The sequence below is a fragment of the Metarhizium acridum genome (genome assembly GCF_019434415.1).
Source record: "Metarhizium acridum strain ARSEF 324 chromosome Unknown scaffold_269, whole genome shotgun sequence".
Lineage (NCBI taxonomy): Eukaryota > Fungi > Ascomycota > Sordariomycetes > Hypocreales > Clavicipitaceae > Metarhizium > Metarhizium acridum.
This window is the reverse complement of record NW_027094023.1, coordinates 129,625-146,114: the sequence shown is the minus strand read 5'-3', so window position 1 is coordinate 146,114 and position 16,490 is coordinate 129,625. Positions and strand designations below refer to the sequence as shown.

At 51.3% G+C, this 16,490-nt stretch overlaps 7 protein-coding genes across 8 annotated transcripts; 3 read left to right on the top strand and 4 right to left on the bottom strand.

Annotated features, from left to right (window-relative positions):
• Position 1: 1 nt before the first annotated feature.
• Positions 2–921, bottom strand: COX23_1 (Mitochondrial copper homeostasis protein). The gene is made up of 4 exons (XM_066120086.1): positions 706–921; positions 545–652; positions 468–495; positions 2–390 (listed from the first exon to the last, which is right to left on the bottom strand). The coding sequence occupies exons 1-4, from the start codon at positions 774–776 to the stop codon at positions 349–351; spliced, it is 249 nt and encodes an 82-aa protein (XP_065974908.1). The 5' UTR covers positions 777–921; the 3' UTR covers positions 2–348.
• On the bottom strand, positions 832–2,485 carry CDC43_1 (geranylgeranyl transferase type-1 subunit beta). Of its 2 annotated transcripts, XM_066120084.1 has the most exons (4): positions 1,790–2,485; positions 1,694–1,739; positions 1,326–1,642; positions 832–1,267 (listed from the first exon to the last, which is right to left on the bottom strand). In XM_066120084.1, the coding sequence occupies exons 1-4, from the start codon at positions 2,351–2,353 to the stop codon at positions 962–964; spliced, it is 1,233 nt and encodes a 410-aa protein (XP_065974906.1). In that variant the 5' UTR covers positions 2,354–2,485; the 3' UTR covers positions 832–961. The 2 variants fall into 2 exon arrangements, with proteins under 2 accessions (XP_065974906.1, XP_065974907.1); XM_066120085.1 differs by having other exon boundaries at positions 943–1,642.
• Positions 2,486–2,608: 123 nt separating this feature from the next.
• J3458_012663 (uncharacterized protein) lies at positions 2,609–4,337 on the top strand. Its single transcript, XM_066120083.1, has 3 exons — positions 2,609–3,317; positions 3,395–3,533; positions 3,588–4,337. Exons 1-3 carry the CDS (start codon positions 3,180–3,182, stop codon positions 3,878–3,880), a joined length of 570 nt encoding a protein of 189 aa, XP_065974905.1. The 5' UTR covers positions 2,609–3,179; the 3' UTR covers positions 3,881–4,337.
• J3458_012662 (uncharacterized protein) lies at positions 4,271–8,507 on the bottom strand. The gene is made up of 5 exons (XM_007812713.2): positions 7,735–8,507; positions 7,590–7,618; positions 7,369–7,486; positions 7,117–7,264; positions 4,271–7,055 (listed from the first exon to the last, which is right to left on the bottom strand). Exons 1-5 carry the CDS (start codon positions 7,780–7,782, stop codon positions 4,720–4,722), a joined length of 2,679 nt encoding a protein of 892 aa, XP_007810904.2. The 5' UTR covers positions 7,783–8,507; the 3' UTR covers positions 4,271–4,719.
• Positions 8,508–8,602: 95 nt separating this feature from the next.
• J3458_012661 (uncharacterized protein) lies at positions 8,603–8,914 on the top strand (the record flags this gene model as incomplete). The annotated part of the gene is made up of 1 exon (XM_066120082.1): positions 8,603–8,914. The coding sequence occupies one exon, from the start codon at positions 8,603–8,605 to the stop codon at positions 8,912–8,914; it is 312 nt and encodes a 103-aa protein (XP_065974904.1).
• A 194-nt stretch (positions 8,915–9,108) lies between these two features.
• On the bottom strand, positions 9,109–14,978 carry SWR1_1 (swr1 complex component). Its single transcript, XM_007812712.2, has one exon. It carries the CDS (start codon positions 14,790–14,792, stop codon positions 9,594–9,596), a length of 5,199 nt encoding a protein of 1,732 aa, XP_007810903.1. The 5' UTR covers positions 14,793–14,978; the 3' UTR covers positions 9,109–9,593.
• Positions 14,979–15,173: 195 nt separating this feature from the next.
• J3458_012659 (uncharacterized protein) lies at positions 15,174–16,290 on the top strand. Its single transcript, XM_007812711.2, has 4 exons — positions 15,174–15,283; positions 15,376–15,552; positions 15,632–15,943; positions 16,026–16,290. Exons 2-4 carry the CDS (start codon positions 15,376–15,378, stop codon positions 16,053–16,055), a joined length of 519 nt encoding a protein of 172 aa, XP_007810902.2. The 5' UTR covers positions 15,174–15,283; the 3' UTR covers positions 16,056–16,290.
• The last annotated feature ends 200 nt before the right edge of the window (positions 16,291–16,490 follow it).

Sequence of the window (16,490 nt, the reverse complement as noted above, 5' to 3'; positions counted from 1 at the left end):
TGTCGTTTGCGACGTGGCATTTAAGAAATATGATTTTGCTTATATGAATGCTCATAGTAGAGGCCTAATGGTAGGGAGATTGGTATACAATGTCTGCCGCATCCGTTTACGCAGCCACACAACGCCCTTCGAGAGAAAACCTCCAGCATCGTTCTTCCACCAGCCCCTTCCTAATCGCACAATAGCATACATAACTACATTGACACTATTCAATCATCGCTGAAAAGGATGCCAATTAACTCCCTATGGTGTAGGCAGTCGCCCTTGGCAAGCCAGGCTCTCCTGACATCAAATGTCAGGGATGGGTCAATCTCCTGCAGTCACATCTTGATGTCGTCCAACACCAAATCATCCAAAGAAGCCCCCGCGTTCCTTCTTTCGCCTCTCGGTCTACCAATCGTCAGCAGTTCGTCCATCATAGCCTTGCCCGCGGCACACCCGCGATCTTGACCATAGGCCATACGTACCCAGGCAGCCTTGCAGTCCCGATATGCCCTATGGCCGTCAGCACGCGTCGATCCCAATTTCATGTGAGAACACATACTGAAAATACTCTCCGCACATAGACTTATCCCCCCCGTTCCGGTACAAGCACTTATAACTTCGCTGCGCTGCCTCTTGGCACGGATCGTAGAACTCGGACTTGGATTTCCTGCATTTCGTTAGTCAATGCGGCGTTATGTTGTATCGGCATCTGCGGCGTACGTCTCGAATTTCTCTTTGCTCTTGATGCTCCACGGGTCCTTTTCGGACGCCGGGGGTGCTGAGTCTGACATGTCGGGTGATGTGGTTAGGATGATTTCCAGACTCTAGGTTGGCATGAAGTCATTCCACGGCAAAATATCGGCAATGGCGAATACCGGCGTCATTCGCATCATTCGCACAGTACAATAAACATCCACAGTACAAAATCACGTAAGTGATGATTGTGCCACGAGGGCCCGTGTCTTCGTATACGAAATTAATCCGCCTCTTTAATGCTCTCCCAAAAACCATCGCCGTCAAAGTCACCCTTCCTGTTCCCAAATATGCTAGCCCTTGCCAACTCAATCTTCCGCACCGTCTCCTTGCTACAACACAACCCAACATCAAACTCCTTCAAGTCGGTGTCACCCATCAGCGCCAGCGCCGCTAATCCCAGATACGAATGATACAAATCAGGCGGCCCACCGGCATGTTTTGAAAAGCCGCCTATTCGATGTTGTGTGACATCCAGGAGGTACTGCCTAGAAGGGGCAATGTTGACGGCGTCAAAACTGTCCACCATCTACTCACCATCAGCAAAGCTCATCACCACTCAGTGATATCAACCACCATCTACCTACCGCAAGGGTCCCGGCAACCCACCAGCAATAGCAAGTGTCCGCCTTTTTATTCCACCGCCCATTATATCCCACATGTGCACAGTGATGTCCCAAGCTCAGATCGCCAAGTTTAGCCTGCACGTAATTCGCATCTCCCTCATCACACTCATCTTGCTCTTGCTCAACGAGGTAGTTGAATTGTCTGTAAACAAGAAAGTGAATCAACGCATCGCGATCTGGCACCCCTTTGTCGACGGCTTCGCTTTTATGTGGCGCTGTTGATGAGGCAGGACGGTCGAGCATGTACAATGCTGCGATCGCGCAGTAGGCATAGCCGGCTTCTCCCATTAGCATGTATTTAGAATCGAAAAAGGCGTCATCTTACATACCGTGAGACTCGTGTTGCGACATCTCTGCTGCGCCGCCATCGTACGTCTCCACGCAATTAGCTACTCACGCCGAATGCCATGTTTATAAAAACTTACCTGCGTATGTCGTATATGATCAACCATCCTCTCAACGTCAATATCCTCCTCGGCCCCTTCCCCACGTAGCATCCACCTAATTGCACTCGCCAGGTAGCTGTGTCGGGTATCTCTTCCACCCACAGCCTCTCCCTCCCACAATACCTGGCCAAAACTCCCATCCGGTCTCTGCAACTTCTTCACCCACCGGAGTAGCTTGCGCCGCTGTACGCCTGCAAAGGCCGCTCTTGCCTCCTCGTCTGTTCCAGCGGAAACGCCTAACAATAGTAGGGCGAAGAAAGTCGTAGCCAGGTTTGCTGACCCCTTTGTCGCATCTTGTCCTGATAAGACATGGGTTAGGCTGCCGCAGAAGCCGCCGTCGGGATGCTGCAGGCTCAACACCCAGGAACGAATGGATGAGAGCTCCTTCGGGGTGAACGGAACGGAAAGCAAATCGAGGGCCGAGACAATGAAGAATGCGAATGTGAGGCGGGTGGACTCGTTGGCTGTGTATGCCGAAGGGAGATAGCTCGTGAAGCAGCGTTGCCAGTACTTGACATGCCGTGGCTTGTCGAGGGACGCCATGGTGCTGGGCGCCAGGTGCAATTGTCTACTATGAGCAGTCTTTCTGTCTAGCAGATATGAACATCATGCCAGTCACTCTGCATGCAACATCGCGGACGTTGAAGATGATGGTGCTGTGAACAAGGGCTGAAGGGGTTCAGGTCCCCTTCCCCACCCCACCAGGTTTCCAGCGAAGCTCAAGCTCCAACGTCACCTGCAGCTACTCCGTACCGTACATGTATGTACAGGCCGGCACGGCCTCTTGACTCCTCCACCCTTCCCATGTCGGGACAAAACATCCCAACATCCAAGAAGCTCAACGCCACACCGTTTCTTGTACCACGCCCCTGCATTCCAGTCCCTTTCTACCGACTACCCCTGTCCAGACTCTACAAGTCGACCGAAATACGTGTCGCATCCTCAACCACCGGAGCCAGTGACGCTGGTCGCAAAGCCAGCTGTCTCTAAAGCCCGTGTGACTCTGCGCCCGAAGTCCATCGTTCAACGAACCGACCGGCTTCCCAAGCTTTCCAGCACCAAGAATTCACTTTCGTTCTACTCTGTAGGCTACACATCGTTGTTTCTTCCAGCCTCTGTTTCCCGTTCTGCGATTCTGAAACATCAATTCAAAAAAAAAGTGTCCTCGTCCCATGTCGCTTCGGACGACCGTATCGACCATTCTATAATCATTTACACTACCACTTCGCCTTTGCAAACGCCCCATCTCTATAATCGGCCTCCATCACATCACGGAACCAATACTCCTCCATCTCGTCAGGCAATTAGCAAACTCACCATTCTGCTACCGTCCAAAACCAACAATCAACAACCCATCGTACCCACCGCCATGGCTCTCATAACATCCCAAACCCTCATCACCTCCATATCGCTCTTCCACATCACCCTGGGCTTCTTCTTCCTCACAAATCCCAGCACCATCAACGACCAAATCCTAGTCCAAGTCCTCGGCCAAAGCATGGGAATCGTAAGCAACCACGGCAACCCAATCTCTCCATCCGCAAAACCAAGAAAGAAAGAAAACAACACGACTGACAACAACAGCCCTTCGCGCGCGGCTTCGACACACAATCGCACACCCTCAGCTTTCTAGCCGTCGTCCTCGCCTTCTTTGGCTTCAGCGACCTCCTCTCGCTGGGTATGCCCGAAGAGCTAGGCTCCCTGTACTACTGGGGGACACAAGGTACTCTTTCCCGCCAGCCGTACTCGCACCATGGAGTTGCTAACGGATTCCCAGCCCCCATGCGAGCCTTCCTCTCCATGACACTCACCTTCTACACCTACACGTTCGGCCCGTCGTCCCCTCTCTACGGCGGCGCAACACACCGTACCCGTGGCGGCTACAACGCCTCATACTCGGCCGCCTCGTGGGGCGGCGACGGTCTCAAGAACCGCGTCTTCTTCACCTTTGTGTTTATTGAAATGATTGCCTGGTTTTGGGTGTGGGTTACGCTGAGGGAGGAAAAGGCCGGCGTGGTGGAGAGGATGAGAATGGGTGTTGCGGCCAAGAGACGTACGCACGAGGAATGACGATCTACGATGTAGGGGCGGAGGAATTCTGTTTCATATTTCCTGGCTACGGCCTGAAGGGGTGGTGTTGGATATTATTGTCCAGGGCCGGCGTAGGATTATACCCAATTTACGACACGTTATCAAGTACACATTTTATGGCCTGTGACGTCACCTACAGAGCATGTAGAAATTTGCTGTAGCCCACTGAGACCTTTTGTGCTGGCAACGGACAGGTATACAGGTGTCAGACAACAGGCAGAGTGCCTCCCACCAAGTGGACAAATTAAATAATAGTCGATGACACAATTTTCATCAAATAAAATACAAAAGCTCTCTGAAGCACTTGCTGACATCGGCCACAGCAGTCAAATTGAACTTGGAAAGAAACCAGTAATTTAACCTGCATAATAACACGATGCCCAATATAAGTGAGTTGCTTGTTGACTCGCTTGCGTTAAGTATCGTGTTATTATGCAGGTTAAGTTATTAGTTTCTTTCCAGGTTTTTTCATTGCTGTGGCCGATATCAGTAAGTGTTTTAGGGAGCTTTACCCTGGCCTAGGTACGGACAAAATACAGTGTTATTAGATGTCCTGCATTGAACCCTTTTCTATTTTTTAAATCGACTTAATAAAATACATTCACGGTATCCATAGCCGTACACGGGTATATTCCTCCAAGCTACATGCACAATTCTCCATCCCAAATGCAACCTAACAAAAACAAAATGCAGGTATGAAATGTATCTGAGAAGCAGCGCAAATGCTTCCCAAGGGATATATATAGTGGGGTCATCAAAGTCAGGTAAACAACGACAGCCATCCACTTCTGTCAAAACACTAAGCCAAGCGTTTCAAGTTACGACTTGGCTGCGTCTACTGCTGCCGTTGTGGGTGCATTTTCGGCTGTTGGACTCTTGACATCGGCCAACTGCAACGGCTCGTCTTCGAGAATCTGCTCTTCGATAATCTCACCTGGTCTCCCGACAATGGGCTGGAAAGACTCGACTTCTTCAAACTCATCCTCCTCCTCTTCTTCGTCCTCTTCGACGACCGGCTGCTCCTCATCTTCTTCCTGAATGGTGATTTCTCCCGATCGCCGACCTAGCGCTGAGCCGCTTCCGCTGCGCGAATGGGATCCTGAGCTTGCGTTACGGCTGATGTGATGGCCAGCGCTGCCAAAGTTCAACGACGGCCCCTTGAATATGTTTCTCTTTCGCTTGGCAAATAGCACCCCGGAAGAAAAGGGATTTGGCGAACCAGGAGGCGGCTGTTGGTTCCCGCTCGGCATTCCTTCATCGTAAATACGCAACGGAGGCGGAGCTGGAGACCCCCGAACAAGACGAATGTTGGAGGGGAACGAATTGGCCGTCGGTGTAGCCGGCAACACCTTCACGGAATGATGAGGAGACTGTCCGCGTCCAAGAGGAGTTTTCGACGTCGAGACGGAACCGGCTGAGCTAGTCGATGAAGCCTTGGAATGCGAGTGACGGTGGTGGTGCATAGATCGAATGGAAGAGACAGATGACGAAGTGGACTTTCTTCCTCGCAAGCCGGCAGAAGATCGACGCATAGCAGATCGAGGAGTAACAGGGGCGGGAGACAATGACTGGCGCTTGTAGGATGAAGAATTCGCTACTCGTGGTCGGAGAGGTTGTATGTGAGCCGATGGAGGGACAGATGAGCCCGAAGGAGTTCTAGTGGGAATATTGGCTTGGCCATTGACCGGCCCTCCTTTGGTCAAGCCATTCGCTACGACACCCTTTGGCAATGATGCTGTTGGATGGCCAGTATCAACAGAACTTGTAGTCGGGTACTTGCTTGTCTGAGGTCTTGGACTGGTATCCCTGCCACCGCTGTTACCAGAGCTATCCTTTAGATGCAAGTTGGGCGTACTTCGACTCGTTCGTCTTTCGTGGCCCTTTCTCCGCTTCGTCGCATTTTCAATAAACCAATGTGACAGATTCTTCCAGTGGGCAATGATAGTTTGGCTGGGCTTCTTCTTCGTCTTTTGCTGCCCATTTTGTTGGGTATTTTGCGCGGCACTGCCATTGCTTCTGACGCCAAGCGTATCCGAAGTTGTTACCAAATGCAGTGTAGATCCACGGGACCTGGCGCTGCGAATCACGCCCTCCTTTGGTGGTGGGATGGGTCGGCGGTGCCGTGAAGTAGACACAGACCGAATTGAGTCCTTGTCAATTGGTGTCGGCGGAATGTCATTGTGAGGTCGGCCAGACTCTGGAAGCAATGGCAAGTCTGTCACTGTAAAATCGCCATGGTAATGTGCGCTCCTTCGTTCTGGCCTTCCTCTTCTGGAGCCATGTTCACCGAGTCTAATAAACTGGCTTGTCAGGCCTGCATCCTCATCCACATCCTGCAAAATTGGCGCCATGCGGTCAAGTCTGCTCGAGGCGGCAGATAATCTTCGCAGGCCCCTCTCTAGCTCCTTTTCTTGTCGTTTTCGATCCCTCCTCAACATCTTCCGTTCCTCCTTCTCCAATAGTAATGTCCACCAGCCGGCCAATGCATCGCATTTTTGCGCCAAGACACTTTCGATTACCGCATCAATATCGACCCCAGCACTTCGCATACGCTCCAGGCAATCCTTTTCTAATGCCGTGGAAAAGGGGGGGTGTGCCTTGATTTCGAGAATTGCTTGTTGTGCAGGAGCATGTTCTGCAAGGAAGGGGTGTGCTAGGATATCAGGAAATGACGGTCGAGGTAGAGGTCGTTTTGAAAGGAGGAGTTTGAGCAAGGAAACGGCATCGGGACTAAGATGTTCAGGGTACTTTGGCTCCTCGGACAATATTCTCGTTCGTGTAATGTTGTCGTCGTCGTCGTCAAAGGGCAATTCCCCACACAGCAGCGCGTATAATATAATTCCCAGACTCCAAACATCTACTTTTTCGCCGGCATATTTCTCCCCCTTGAGCATCTCGGGCGCTGCGTAGCATATTGTACCGCAAAATGTTTGCAGATAATTGGTGCGACCTTCGTACTCTCGCGTGAAGCCAAAGTCGACGAGTTTAACGTTCTCATTTTTATCGAGCAGGATATTTTCGAGTTTCAAATCGCGATGGACACATGACTGTAAGTGGACGTATGATACAGCACCGACAAGCTGACAAAATATCTTTTGTACTTTGGCCACGGGGAGTGGTCCATGTTGGAGGAGATGGTTGTACAATTCGTCACCTTGGCCAAGTCAGTCGAGATATGTTGACTAATTTCCTCCTGCCGCCGAGGAATTACATACCAGAGCAATATTCGAGCACGAGCCATACCAAGTTTTCCGTCACAATAACCTCGTATAGCCTCGCAATATGCGGGTGAACAAATTGTCGGTGGTGGTGAATTTCGCGAGCAAGATTGGCATCGTCTTTATGAGCAGATTTTAAAACAACCTGTCGCAGCAAGCAGAGACAGTCAGTTTCAGCCAAACTAACGCATGAATGTTGGTGCGCGGCGGCATGCGGCACAGGACGGTGTGCCACAAGTCTCGTCATACCTTTGACCCATTAGTGAGCTTATGCGTCGCAAGATAAACTTTTCCGAATGATCCCTTTCCTATCAATCGGCCGAGAGTATAATTTCCAACGGATTTCAGCTCGCTGCTGGAGAATTCGCTGGACAAAGCATGTTTGTTAGCACCAGTCAAGAGTATGCGGGATGGTGTTGACAATCGCCTTCACAAAAGGGGGCAGCTCGGAAACGCTGATAGCTACTTACTCCAACAACTGCTGATATGAATTGGCCAACTATGCAAAAGGAAAAAGAGTTAGCTTCTCATGATGACCTTGGAGGGGCATCGATTGTTGGTAAAGCGGGCTTGTCATATTGTCAAAACCACCGAGCCAAACACGATGGTCCGTACCTTGGCCTTGCGCCCCTGCACGTCAGCCTTCCCCTTGGCTGATTGCATGCCTTGATTACGCGTCAACCCTGCGCGATAAGAGCACCAGGGCTGTGATCAAGCTGATGTGCTCCGTCGCTTGAGAAGCTGAGAAAAATAATGTACAGAAAAGAAAGGAGAACAGCAGCCAGCGCCAGTATTGTATCGGTAGTTGTGGAAGGGCGTTGGGCAGTCGGTGTGCGACGTCCGGGGTATCTAACTAGTTCGGAACGGAGGTGGAGATGTTGGAATAACCCCCAAGGCTTCGGTCAACCGGGGGAGCAGAAGACAGTACGTGCTTGCGTACGGACTACAAGGTAGTTGGCTCGTCGGATCACTCCAGATGAGGAGAATCGTCAAGCTTAGGATGAATGAGGCATCCACAGAGTTGAGTTGAGGCTTTGGACGCGCGAGGCTGCGGCTGCAAGCGTAGTGGGCCGAGGTGGGTAGGCTGGAAACTCGAGAGAGGTCTGTACTTTGTAGAGTCAAGGTGCAAGGTCGAATGTTTCAAGGTTAGTCCTCCTGGTGCTCGTCGATTCCGTCAGAAGTTGCAGCCAGACGTGACAAGTCAGATGCCAGACGCTGCTCAGTTGCAGCGTCCAACAGCGCAACTCGGCCACGACGTAAAGAAGGCGGGATCAATGATGGATCCACTTGACAATTGTTGGTGCCAAGGCTCGCTGTGAATGGTCTTAAGGCGCGAAGGGACGGGTGCGATGATGGATACCCGAGAAAATGCGTAATGGGAATGGGATTGGGAATTGGGAGCATGAAGAACCCGAGGCGGACTGGCTGACTGTGGGCATTGGCAAAGCTCCAATAAACAGCCCGACCAGCACTGCATCCATCCATGTCGCTCCATGTCCCCTCCTTAACTCTGAGCCCCGAGTGTAATCATAACATCATGTCCCCAGCAGTCAAAATGACCGGGAATAATCTCGGCACATCACCATCCTCCGTCTACAAAAGTGCAAACCAACAGACGTCAGGCCGAGTCCGACATCGACATCGAATGACATCTGGTCATCATGTGCGAGTGCTCGATCTAAAAATGGCCGACCAACTGCACATTCTCAATTGCAATACCACCGCTGGGACTCCGGCGTGCTTGATTCATGAAAACGTGCAGGCAGCCCGACCCCGTGGTCATGTCTCGAGCTAAGGCGAATTTCAGCAATAAAAAGTTTTTGCCGGTTCTAAAGCATCATGACGTGGACGATAATTTGTTGTCACCCAAATGCTTCTCCTTGGTGTGGGGCAGGGCAAGAACAACATCACCAGGAGAGCAACTACCACCGTCAATGCGTGTATGGGCCGCCTAACTTAAATAGACACTATGCCTATTGATAACGGCCCCTTTCTTTGTGCCAAATAACTAGGAATGGGCCTTGCAAAGTGCCCAGGTGGTTAATTATACACGACGCTGAGGCAATCAGGTACAGGGTAACTCAACAATCACGGGAACCAAGCAACCATACAGCGCCCAACATCCCAAGCCATGTAGTTTAGTCCTTTTTATGCTCGTCCACCATGCGCCTATCATACACGAGAGCCCGCTTTGTTTCTGCTTCCATTGCTTCCCAAACCAAATAGGTATCAAACTCCCCTCCATGCAAAACCAAAACCATGAGCCGCCCCGGCTGCAGTACAATACCTTACTTTAGGAGCGTAGTAGCCCTACCCAAAAAAAAGCCCGTCCTGTCAGTACCGTACACGCCGTAGCCGCGGTCATTACTATAATACAATAGACCAAGAAAATCAGTATAAGCCGTAGCCATTATAGGGAGTCGGAGGCGGTTTGGCCATATGAAAAAACCACCGCTTCGACAGGCTGACCAGACTCAGCGCTTTCTCGTGTCTCGGCCCTTCTTTTTGCTCTTTTTCTTGTCCTTTGGCAGCTCCAGCTTCGTATGTTTTAGCTCCTCCGTCATGACCTTGAGCATATATTGATCGATATTGCCCATGCTATCACCGTACGCGTTATACTCGATTTCGCCTTCGCCAATCGGTGTCATTTCCTCCAGGTCCAAGCCGCTGTCCATCACAGATTTCCCAGCCGGCGTGCCTTGTCGTGCCGTTGATGTACCCGAGGCCGTACCGTTGGTCTTCTCGGTAAAGTCAGCATCGTCGGCCTGAATCTCTCTTTCAGCCACTCGCGCTGCTGCAACATCTTCTCTATCTTCAGCTTGCTCAAGTGCTCTACCAACAGTTTTCTGGTCTCTGCTTGTATCAGGACCGCCTAGGACCCTCTCCAGCGCGGCATCTGCAGCGGCCACGCCTTCACTGGTAAAGTCTACCTTGTCCTCCAACACTTCTCTGACAGAAATCTTGTTGAAATAGTCCGTAGTGAATTCTCCCTCTTGGATCACCACGTCGTCCAGCATTTGCTTCTGTGAAGCCTTTCTCAAAATATTTGCTTCAATTGTGTGCTCACTGACAAGCCGATAAATGTGCACATCTCGTGTCTGGCCGATACGATGGCATCGATCTTGGCACTGCTTATCCATAGCTGGATTCCAGTCTTGGTCATAAAAGATGACGGTGTCGGCACCCGTTAAATTGATACCCAGACCGCCTGATCTTGTCGACAGGATAAAGCAGAGAATGCGAGGGTCATTGTTGAATCGGTCTGTCAAGATCTGTCGCTGCTCTACCTTGGTTGCGCCATCGAGACGAAGGTACTTGTGTCCGTGAATATTGAGGAACTGCTCTAGGATGTCTAAGACTTTGGTCATTTGTGTAAATATCAACGCTCGGTGGCTGCCAGCTTGCAGTTTTCGAAGTAGCTTATCCAAGACTTGCAGCTTGCCACAGTCGTATTGGAGGAGTCGCTTATCCGGAAACTGAATGCTGTGTCTCATACGAGATTCATGCCAAGGGTCAGGTGGCGCTTGCTTGGGTAGAAAAGGCGCCCATCGCACAGGAGTCGAGAGCCTGAGATCTTCATCCGTGAAAGCTTGGACTGCTTTGGGGCCTAACAGTACCTGCTCCAGATCTCGGGTCACAACGGGTGGTGTGACGCACGAGAACTTGGAAATTGTAGATTTGAGAGTGTCGGCACGTTGGTCAAGGGTTGGCGTCAAGGCACGGACGAAGGCGAGGTCACCCTCGAACCAGGACATGATCTTTTGAGGGATCTTGGGCTTGGGCCGACAAGGGCGCTTGTACGCATGGATCGACACGAGATCAACGACATTCTTGCCATAAACTGGTCGTTGCTGCCGTCGGAGGGCATTGAGATACACGCAATGTTGGAGTTCTTCGAACCGACCCCATCGTGCTCCGCTCTCCAGATACGAAATGCTGGACCCTACCGTGGAGGGATCAATAATTGTATACCCGGCCTGAGCCCTGACTTTTTGTGCCTCACGCAAGTCCATCAGTGCTCGATGCGAACTAAGCTGAGCGATTCGATCTGCATTGACGCTGCTTAATTGCTCGTGTTGCGCAGGCACGAGATTTAAGAATCCTAAATTGACTGTGTTCATTGGCGTATCCGCCAGAAGTGATCGAACCTTGCGCTCCGTAAAGGTGTATTCGACCGGTACCGATTTAGACATGCGGAAAGAGGTCATGATTGGCCGGTCGATAAACAAATCTGGGTGGTTGCAAACCTTGCGCAGCTGCATCAGGCAGTTGATAATAGACAAGTAATTGCCAGATGACAGAGTCTCTTTGGTATCCGATCTCGAAAGAAACCCGTCGTAAAGCTCACGCTGCCGTTTTGATAGGCGACAAAACTCAACGTGCTCATATTTGGCCGGCATCTGCTTCTCGACATCTGCTTTGAGGCGGCGCAGCAAGTACGGGCGAAGAACTTTGTGAAGTTTGGAAATGATTGCCCTCGCCTCTTCATCCATTTGATCTCTGCCGCTTTCTAAAATTTGGGATTCTGGTTTGTGGAACCAATCCTGAAATTCTTGTAGGTCTGCAAAGCCACCCACTCCGTTTTCGGCAGGCATGAGGAAGAAGAGAAGAGACCACAATTCTGTAAGGTTGTTCTGTAAAGGCGTACCTGTTAGTAGAAGGCGAGCCTGGGTGTTGAAGCCGAGCAGTGTCTGCCATCTTTGGGACTTGAAGTTCTTGATATTGTGGGCTTCGTCTAGGACCAAGTAGTGCCATTTTCGGCGTTTGAATACTTGTTGATCCTGGAGTACCAGCTGATATGATGTGATACAAACGTTCCAAACATCATCATTATTCCACCCTTGGCGCTTTCGCTTCCGTTCGTCCTGGGATCCATAGTAAGCAAGGATTTTGAATCCAGGACACCATTTCTTGAATTCCATCTCCCAATTCAGCATGACACTTGTGGGCACGATTACCAGGTGAGGACCCCAGACTTCGTGGTAACAGGCCAAATGTGCCAAAAGTGCAATAGTTTGGATAGTTTTGCCTAGACCCATTTCGTCTGCGAGAATGCCGTTGGTATTATTTGCGTAAAGGCCAGCGAGCCAATCCAGACCGTCATGTTGGTATTCACGCAGAGTTCCGCGAAGGAGAAATGGAATGTCAGTTTTGTGAGCCGAAGGTGTGTGAGGGGTTACTGATCGACTCCCTGAAGGTTTTGCGACAGCAAGTTCAGCTGACGAGGCTTCGACTTCAGAGGGCTTTGTGTCCGACGTTGGTGGCGACTGGCTACGTCGAGGACTGGTGGGATTAGTAACTGGTTCTGTTTCTGGGCTGGAGGGTTTACCCAAGTCTGCGGCTTGCGTGGAAACCTGTGGCTGGGCAGCGTCCTCGTCATGAGCGTCTGCCATTATCACATCTTCATTTAGTGACCCAGCCTGCATCTCTTGAAGTGGAGGGACCATCTCAGTTGTGTTGCGATCAGAAGGTTCAATTTCTGAACCCTCCTGGTCCTGGCTCGCGGCTGAGGAATTTTCAGCATTTACAGAATCCTCAAACATAGATATCGCTGTATGATCGTGACCATTAGTGAATGGCTGGTCATCTGCGCTCGGCAGAGAAACTCGGGATGCAGTCTCGTCATGTTGCTGTTTCAACGTGGAATTATCGCCCTCTCTCGCATCATGACCAAGCTCAGAAGAAGCCACAGTAGGATCAGTGCCGTCGTCCCTTTGCCCTGTAGCGTCTTGCTTCATCTGCTTGAGCTCTGATTTGCCAAACAAGAGGCCGAGCAGACCACCCGCATCCTCGCCACCTTCTTCATCGTCGCTTTCATCCTCATCGCCATCATTGTCGTCATCGTCACTGCCCACATCGCTAGAGCCCAAATCATCATTCATGTCAACAGACTCGTCGCTAGTCTCGCCGCCAACGTCTGTATCAGCCAAGGCATCGCTTGCTGTGGCATCAATGCTTGCCTGCTTCTCTGACTGCTTGAGATCGGGGAGATTGGCGTACTTTGCCCTTAGCTCCTCCTGTGTGAGGCCTTCGTCTCCGGTATCCTTGATGCCCCCATCGACACCTTCTTCCTCTTCCTCTGATGTTGACATATTATCGCTATCAAGACCGTCCTCTTCGTCACCATCACTGTCGCCAGATGCCATATTCGATTCGTCCATGCCGTCATCGTCCATGGTGTCAAGATCGTCGCTGAGGTCATCGAAACCATCTTCATCACCGGACACTTGTTCGGAATCCAACCCACGACGAGCTTGCAGTTTTTGCTCTGAGAGGTTCACTGCCTCATTGAGAGCGGCTTTGACACGTTTCTGCTCCTCCGCCTCCCATTGCTCGAGGCGACGGCGGTTAACTTGAGCGCGGACATTCTCCCAAGTACCTAGCATGGCGCGGATGACATATCGATAGTGGCCAATCCATTTCTGCCGTGCTTCCGCTTCAAGCTGTTCTGCTGACTTGGGTTGCCTATCTACCCACGCGTCACGGCACGCTTCTGCAAGTTTCTTTGCTATAGCGCGGTGTCGTTGTTGTTCTAGAAGCAGCAGCTTCCGAAAATTTGCCATAGCTTTGATAAGATGATCTTGGCGAGCGTATTGTCTACTGGGTTCCTCTTCCTCTTCGGGAATAAAGGCTGAACAGCGGCCGAGTGAAAGAATGCCGCCAGGCTGAACTTCTTGCTCAATTCGCGCAATCGAACAAGCGTCTTTCATGGCGGCTTCATCAGTATAGATTGGCCCATCTTCAGACGCAAAGAGCCCTCCATCCTCCACTGGAATTGTTCCAGCCCGTGCCCAAAAATCTTCGAAGCTGGTGCCAATTTTGGGTCGCTTGCGGACTTGATCTGCGTGAACCAGCGGTATGAAACCGGAGCGACCGACTCGCAACTTTATCCGGGGAGATCGTCCGTCAGCATTGTGAAATTGGTAGGTTGGGTCATGAGTTGGAGTAGAGAGTTCGTCTTGGGCATCGGAAGCATTGGCAGCACGGGGGGCCCGTCGAGTTCTCGTGGATTGTCTGTTAGGCTGGCCTGGTGGAGACGGTGTGCGGCGCCGAAGAGATCGAGAGGAGGTTCTGGGAGGTGGTGCCTCGGGCTTTCGAGATGTCGATTTGGGCATCCCTGGGAGTTTCTTCTGCGAACCCACTTTGTCGTTAGATGGTCTGTTGGACGTTGCATCTGCTTTTTTTGCTGGCGTGGCAGAGCCCTTTGACCCTAGCGACTGTCTAGTCAATCTCTTCTGGCCTTGCGGTTGAAGTTCCAGTGGCAAGGTATTGATTCGACCTGACTTGCGACGACCATTCTCGGTGAAACTAGTAGGCCCTTCAGCACCAATCTTCTTCCACGGGGGTGATATGGGCTTCAGCTTCTTTGCCGATGAAGGTGTTGGCGGAGGGGTACTATGACGAGTTCGTCGTCTTTTCGCCGGTCGGCTGTCCTCCTCTTCACCCTGCCCTCCATTGCCATTAACATGCGGCGGCGGGTGGCCATTTGTGTACGTCGGCGCGTCCGTGTTCGCCTGCATATTCGTGTCGGCTTCATGAGAAACATCTTTCGCCTTGAGCCCGGCCGTTATCACGTCGTCCTCGTGCAAGTTATTCGCGTCGGTGCCTGTTTCGTGGGCTTGGGGATCCGCGATGGACACGTCGTTGTCGGGAGACGCGGTCTCGGGCATCATAGCAATGTGGAGCCTGGAGACGCAGTGGGCGTGATCTCGTTGAGGCGAGCATTTGCAGGGTAGAAAATATGGTCTAGAGATTTGTCGCGTCTCAACAAATATTCATACAAAACTTGAACATGATCAGAGGCCTATGGCGTGCGTTGTGGCGGAAAATGTAAGCTAATGCCGCCTGTCAAGCAAAACTTTTGGGAATGGAGAGAAAATGGAGACTTGGATGACATGCCCTTGTGTTGTGTCCTGTGCTGACTGTGCTGTTCTTGCTCGAGGCTTCCTTCCCCCCGTGCTCGCCAAGCTCGAGACCCACTTCGGAGAAATGGTCTGTTGCCGTTGGCGGACGGTTATCTAGGTTGATGCCCCAGGCAGCGACAGGCAACAACCTGTGATTCCTGTTCCAGCGCGATCTCAAGTTGATCAGAAAGCAACTTGGAGAGAAACACCACGTCATAAGCGAGCAATTGGGCGCCAACGACACCATCAATCGGCCCAAGGTACGAGGAAAAATTGATTAGTACCCGCGAGAACATGTGTCGTAGACATGTGACTTTCCCCAGACGATTACCACTGACTGCTTCTCCAACAGATGCTTCTTCAACGACTTGTGCGGTCATCCGCACACCGCTGCAACCTTGCCACCACTCGATGTCTTCCGGTGACTCAGCGACGAGGATTCTTGCCCGCTTCTCTGTCTGACCGCAAGGTTTTCGATGCCAAGTACCCCGACCGCCAGACGATGTCTGAGGCCGAGGACCCTGGCATGGTTCGTCCAGGCCCCCATCCCGCGAGACCATCTTCTGTCTACGATGACAGCATGTGACTGATGAATTGAACTTGAGCAGAATGGCGGCTATATCAATCCTCCTAGAATCAAGCGACAGTTCCGTGACCCCTACGCCAACTGGTGGGACCCCCAGGAACGACGAAATTTTGGCGAACCTATCCATGAGGATAACGATGTCCTCGGTATATTCTCACCCTATGAGTACACCTGGACCAAGCCGGGCCCTGGCTTGATCATGATTGGCTCTTTTGTTGCTGTCTTTCTGGGCCTCTCAGGTCTCGTCTATCTGAAGTATCCCGATCAGCCCACATATCCTCGCGAATTTGAAGCCGGATTGGAACGAGAACTGGGCGGGCCTGGAGCTGTACGGGTAAGTGAAATAACTTGTTCTGTTGGAGGACAACGTGAAATTGTGAAACACGATGACTAATGCAATGCTTTTATTTTTCCAGGCACGAAGGGAAGGTGATGAGGATCCTTGAGGACCTTGGGGATAGTCGAGAAGTGGACTTGTACATATACTAGGTGCGGGATAAAGCGACACCAATAAAAAAACACTTCCTGCTGGCACTCTGAGTAGTAGTTTGGTCACCCAAGGTGTGGCTATGTCTCGATTAGGCGGCCAAACTCGGTAGAATTGTCATTTCCTTTGTTCATGAAGATAAGACTGGACAGATAGGCCCTATCTGTTGAATGCCGAAGAACCGTGTTCAGCATTCCATGGTACTTGGCCAAGCCGGCAGTTGGTGATAATGAATGCCATCGGCGTGTTGATCCGCCGGCAAAGCGACAGCTACAGCTGACAACTTTGCAAACTGGTAAGTGGACTTGAGTAAACACTCGAAGGTGGTGGTGCCAGGCCGCGACAGCCCCAGGCCACTTCCATAGATGCAATGTTTAGAGGTACCTACCTGGAT

Bases quoted from the DNA above. Each gene is read 5' to 3' on its own strand.
- COX23_1 (XM_066120086.1), bottom strand. From the start codon at position 776: ATGTCAGACTCAGCACCCCCGGCGTCCGAAAAGGACCCGTGGAGCATC. The intron at 496-544 runs GTATGTGTTCTC...TGACGGCCATAG, and splicing joins ATGTGCGGAGAGTATTTTCA to GGCATATCGGGACTGCAAGG. The intron at 391-467 runs GTACGTATGGCC...GACGATTGGTAG, and splicing joins GGGACTGCAAGGCTGCCTGG to ACCGAGAGGCGAAAGAAGGA.
- CDC43_1 (XM_066120084.1), bottom strand. From the start codon at position 2,353: ATGGCGTCCCTCGACAAGCCACGGCATGTCAAGTACTGGCAACGCTGC. The intron at 1,740-1,789 runs GTAAGTTTTTAT...AATTGCGTGGAG, and splicing joins ATCATATACGACATACGCAG to ACGTACGATGGCGGCGCAGC. The intron at 1,268-1,325 runs GTAGGTAGATGG...GATGGTGAGTAG, and splicing joins GGGTTGCCGGGACCCTTGCG to ATGGTGGACAGTTTTGACGC.
- J3458_012663 (XM_066120083.1), top strand. From the start codon at position 3,180: ATGGCTCTCATAACATCCCAAACCCTCATCACCTCCATATCGCTCTTC. The intron at 3,318-3,394 runs GTAAGCAACCAC...TGACAACAACAG, and splicing joins TCGGCCAAAGCATGGGAATC to CCCTTCGCGCGCGGCTTCGA. The intron at 3,534-3,587 runs GTACTCTTTCCC...ACGGATTCCCAG, and splicing joins GTACTACTGGGGGACACAAG to CCCCCATGCGAGCCTTCCTC.
- J3458_012662 (XM_007812713.2), bottom strand. From the start codon at position 7,782: ATGCAATCAGCCAAGGGGAAGGCTGACGTGCAGGGGCGCAAGGCCAAG. The intron at 7,487-7,589 runs GTAAGTAGCTAT...TGCTTTGTCCAG, and splicing joins TCATATCAGCAGTTGTTGGA to CGAATTCTCCAGCAGCGAGC. The intron at 7,056-7,116 runs GTATGTAATTCC...GACTTGGCCAAG, and splicing joins CGTGCTCGAATATTGCTCTG to GTGACGAATTGTACAACCAT.
- SWR1_1 (XM_007812712.2), bottom strand. From the start codon at position 14,792: ATGATGCCCGAGACCGCGTCTCCCGACAACGACGTGTCCATCGCGGAT.
- J3458_012659 (XM_007812711.2), top strand. From the start codon at position 15,376: ATGCTTCTTCAACGACTTGTGCGGTCATCCGCACACCGCTGCAACCTT. The intron at 15,553-15,631 runs GTTCGTCCAGGC...GAACTTGAGCAG, and splicing joins AGGCCGAGGACCCTGGCATG to AATGGCGGCTATATCAATCC. The intron at 15,944-16,025 runs GTAAGTGAAATA...TTATTTTTCCAG, and splicing joins GCGGGCCTGGAGCTGTACGG to GCACGAAGGGAAGGTGATGA.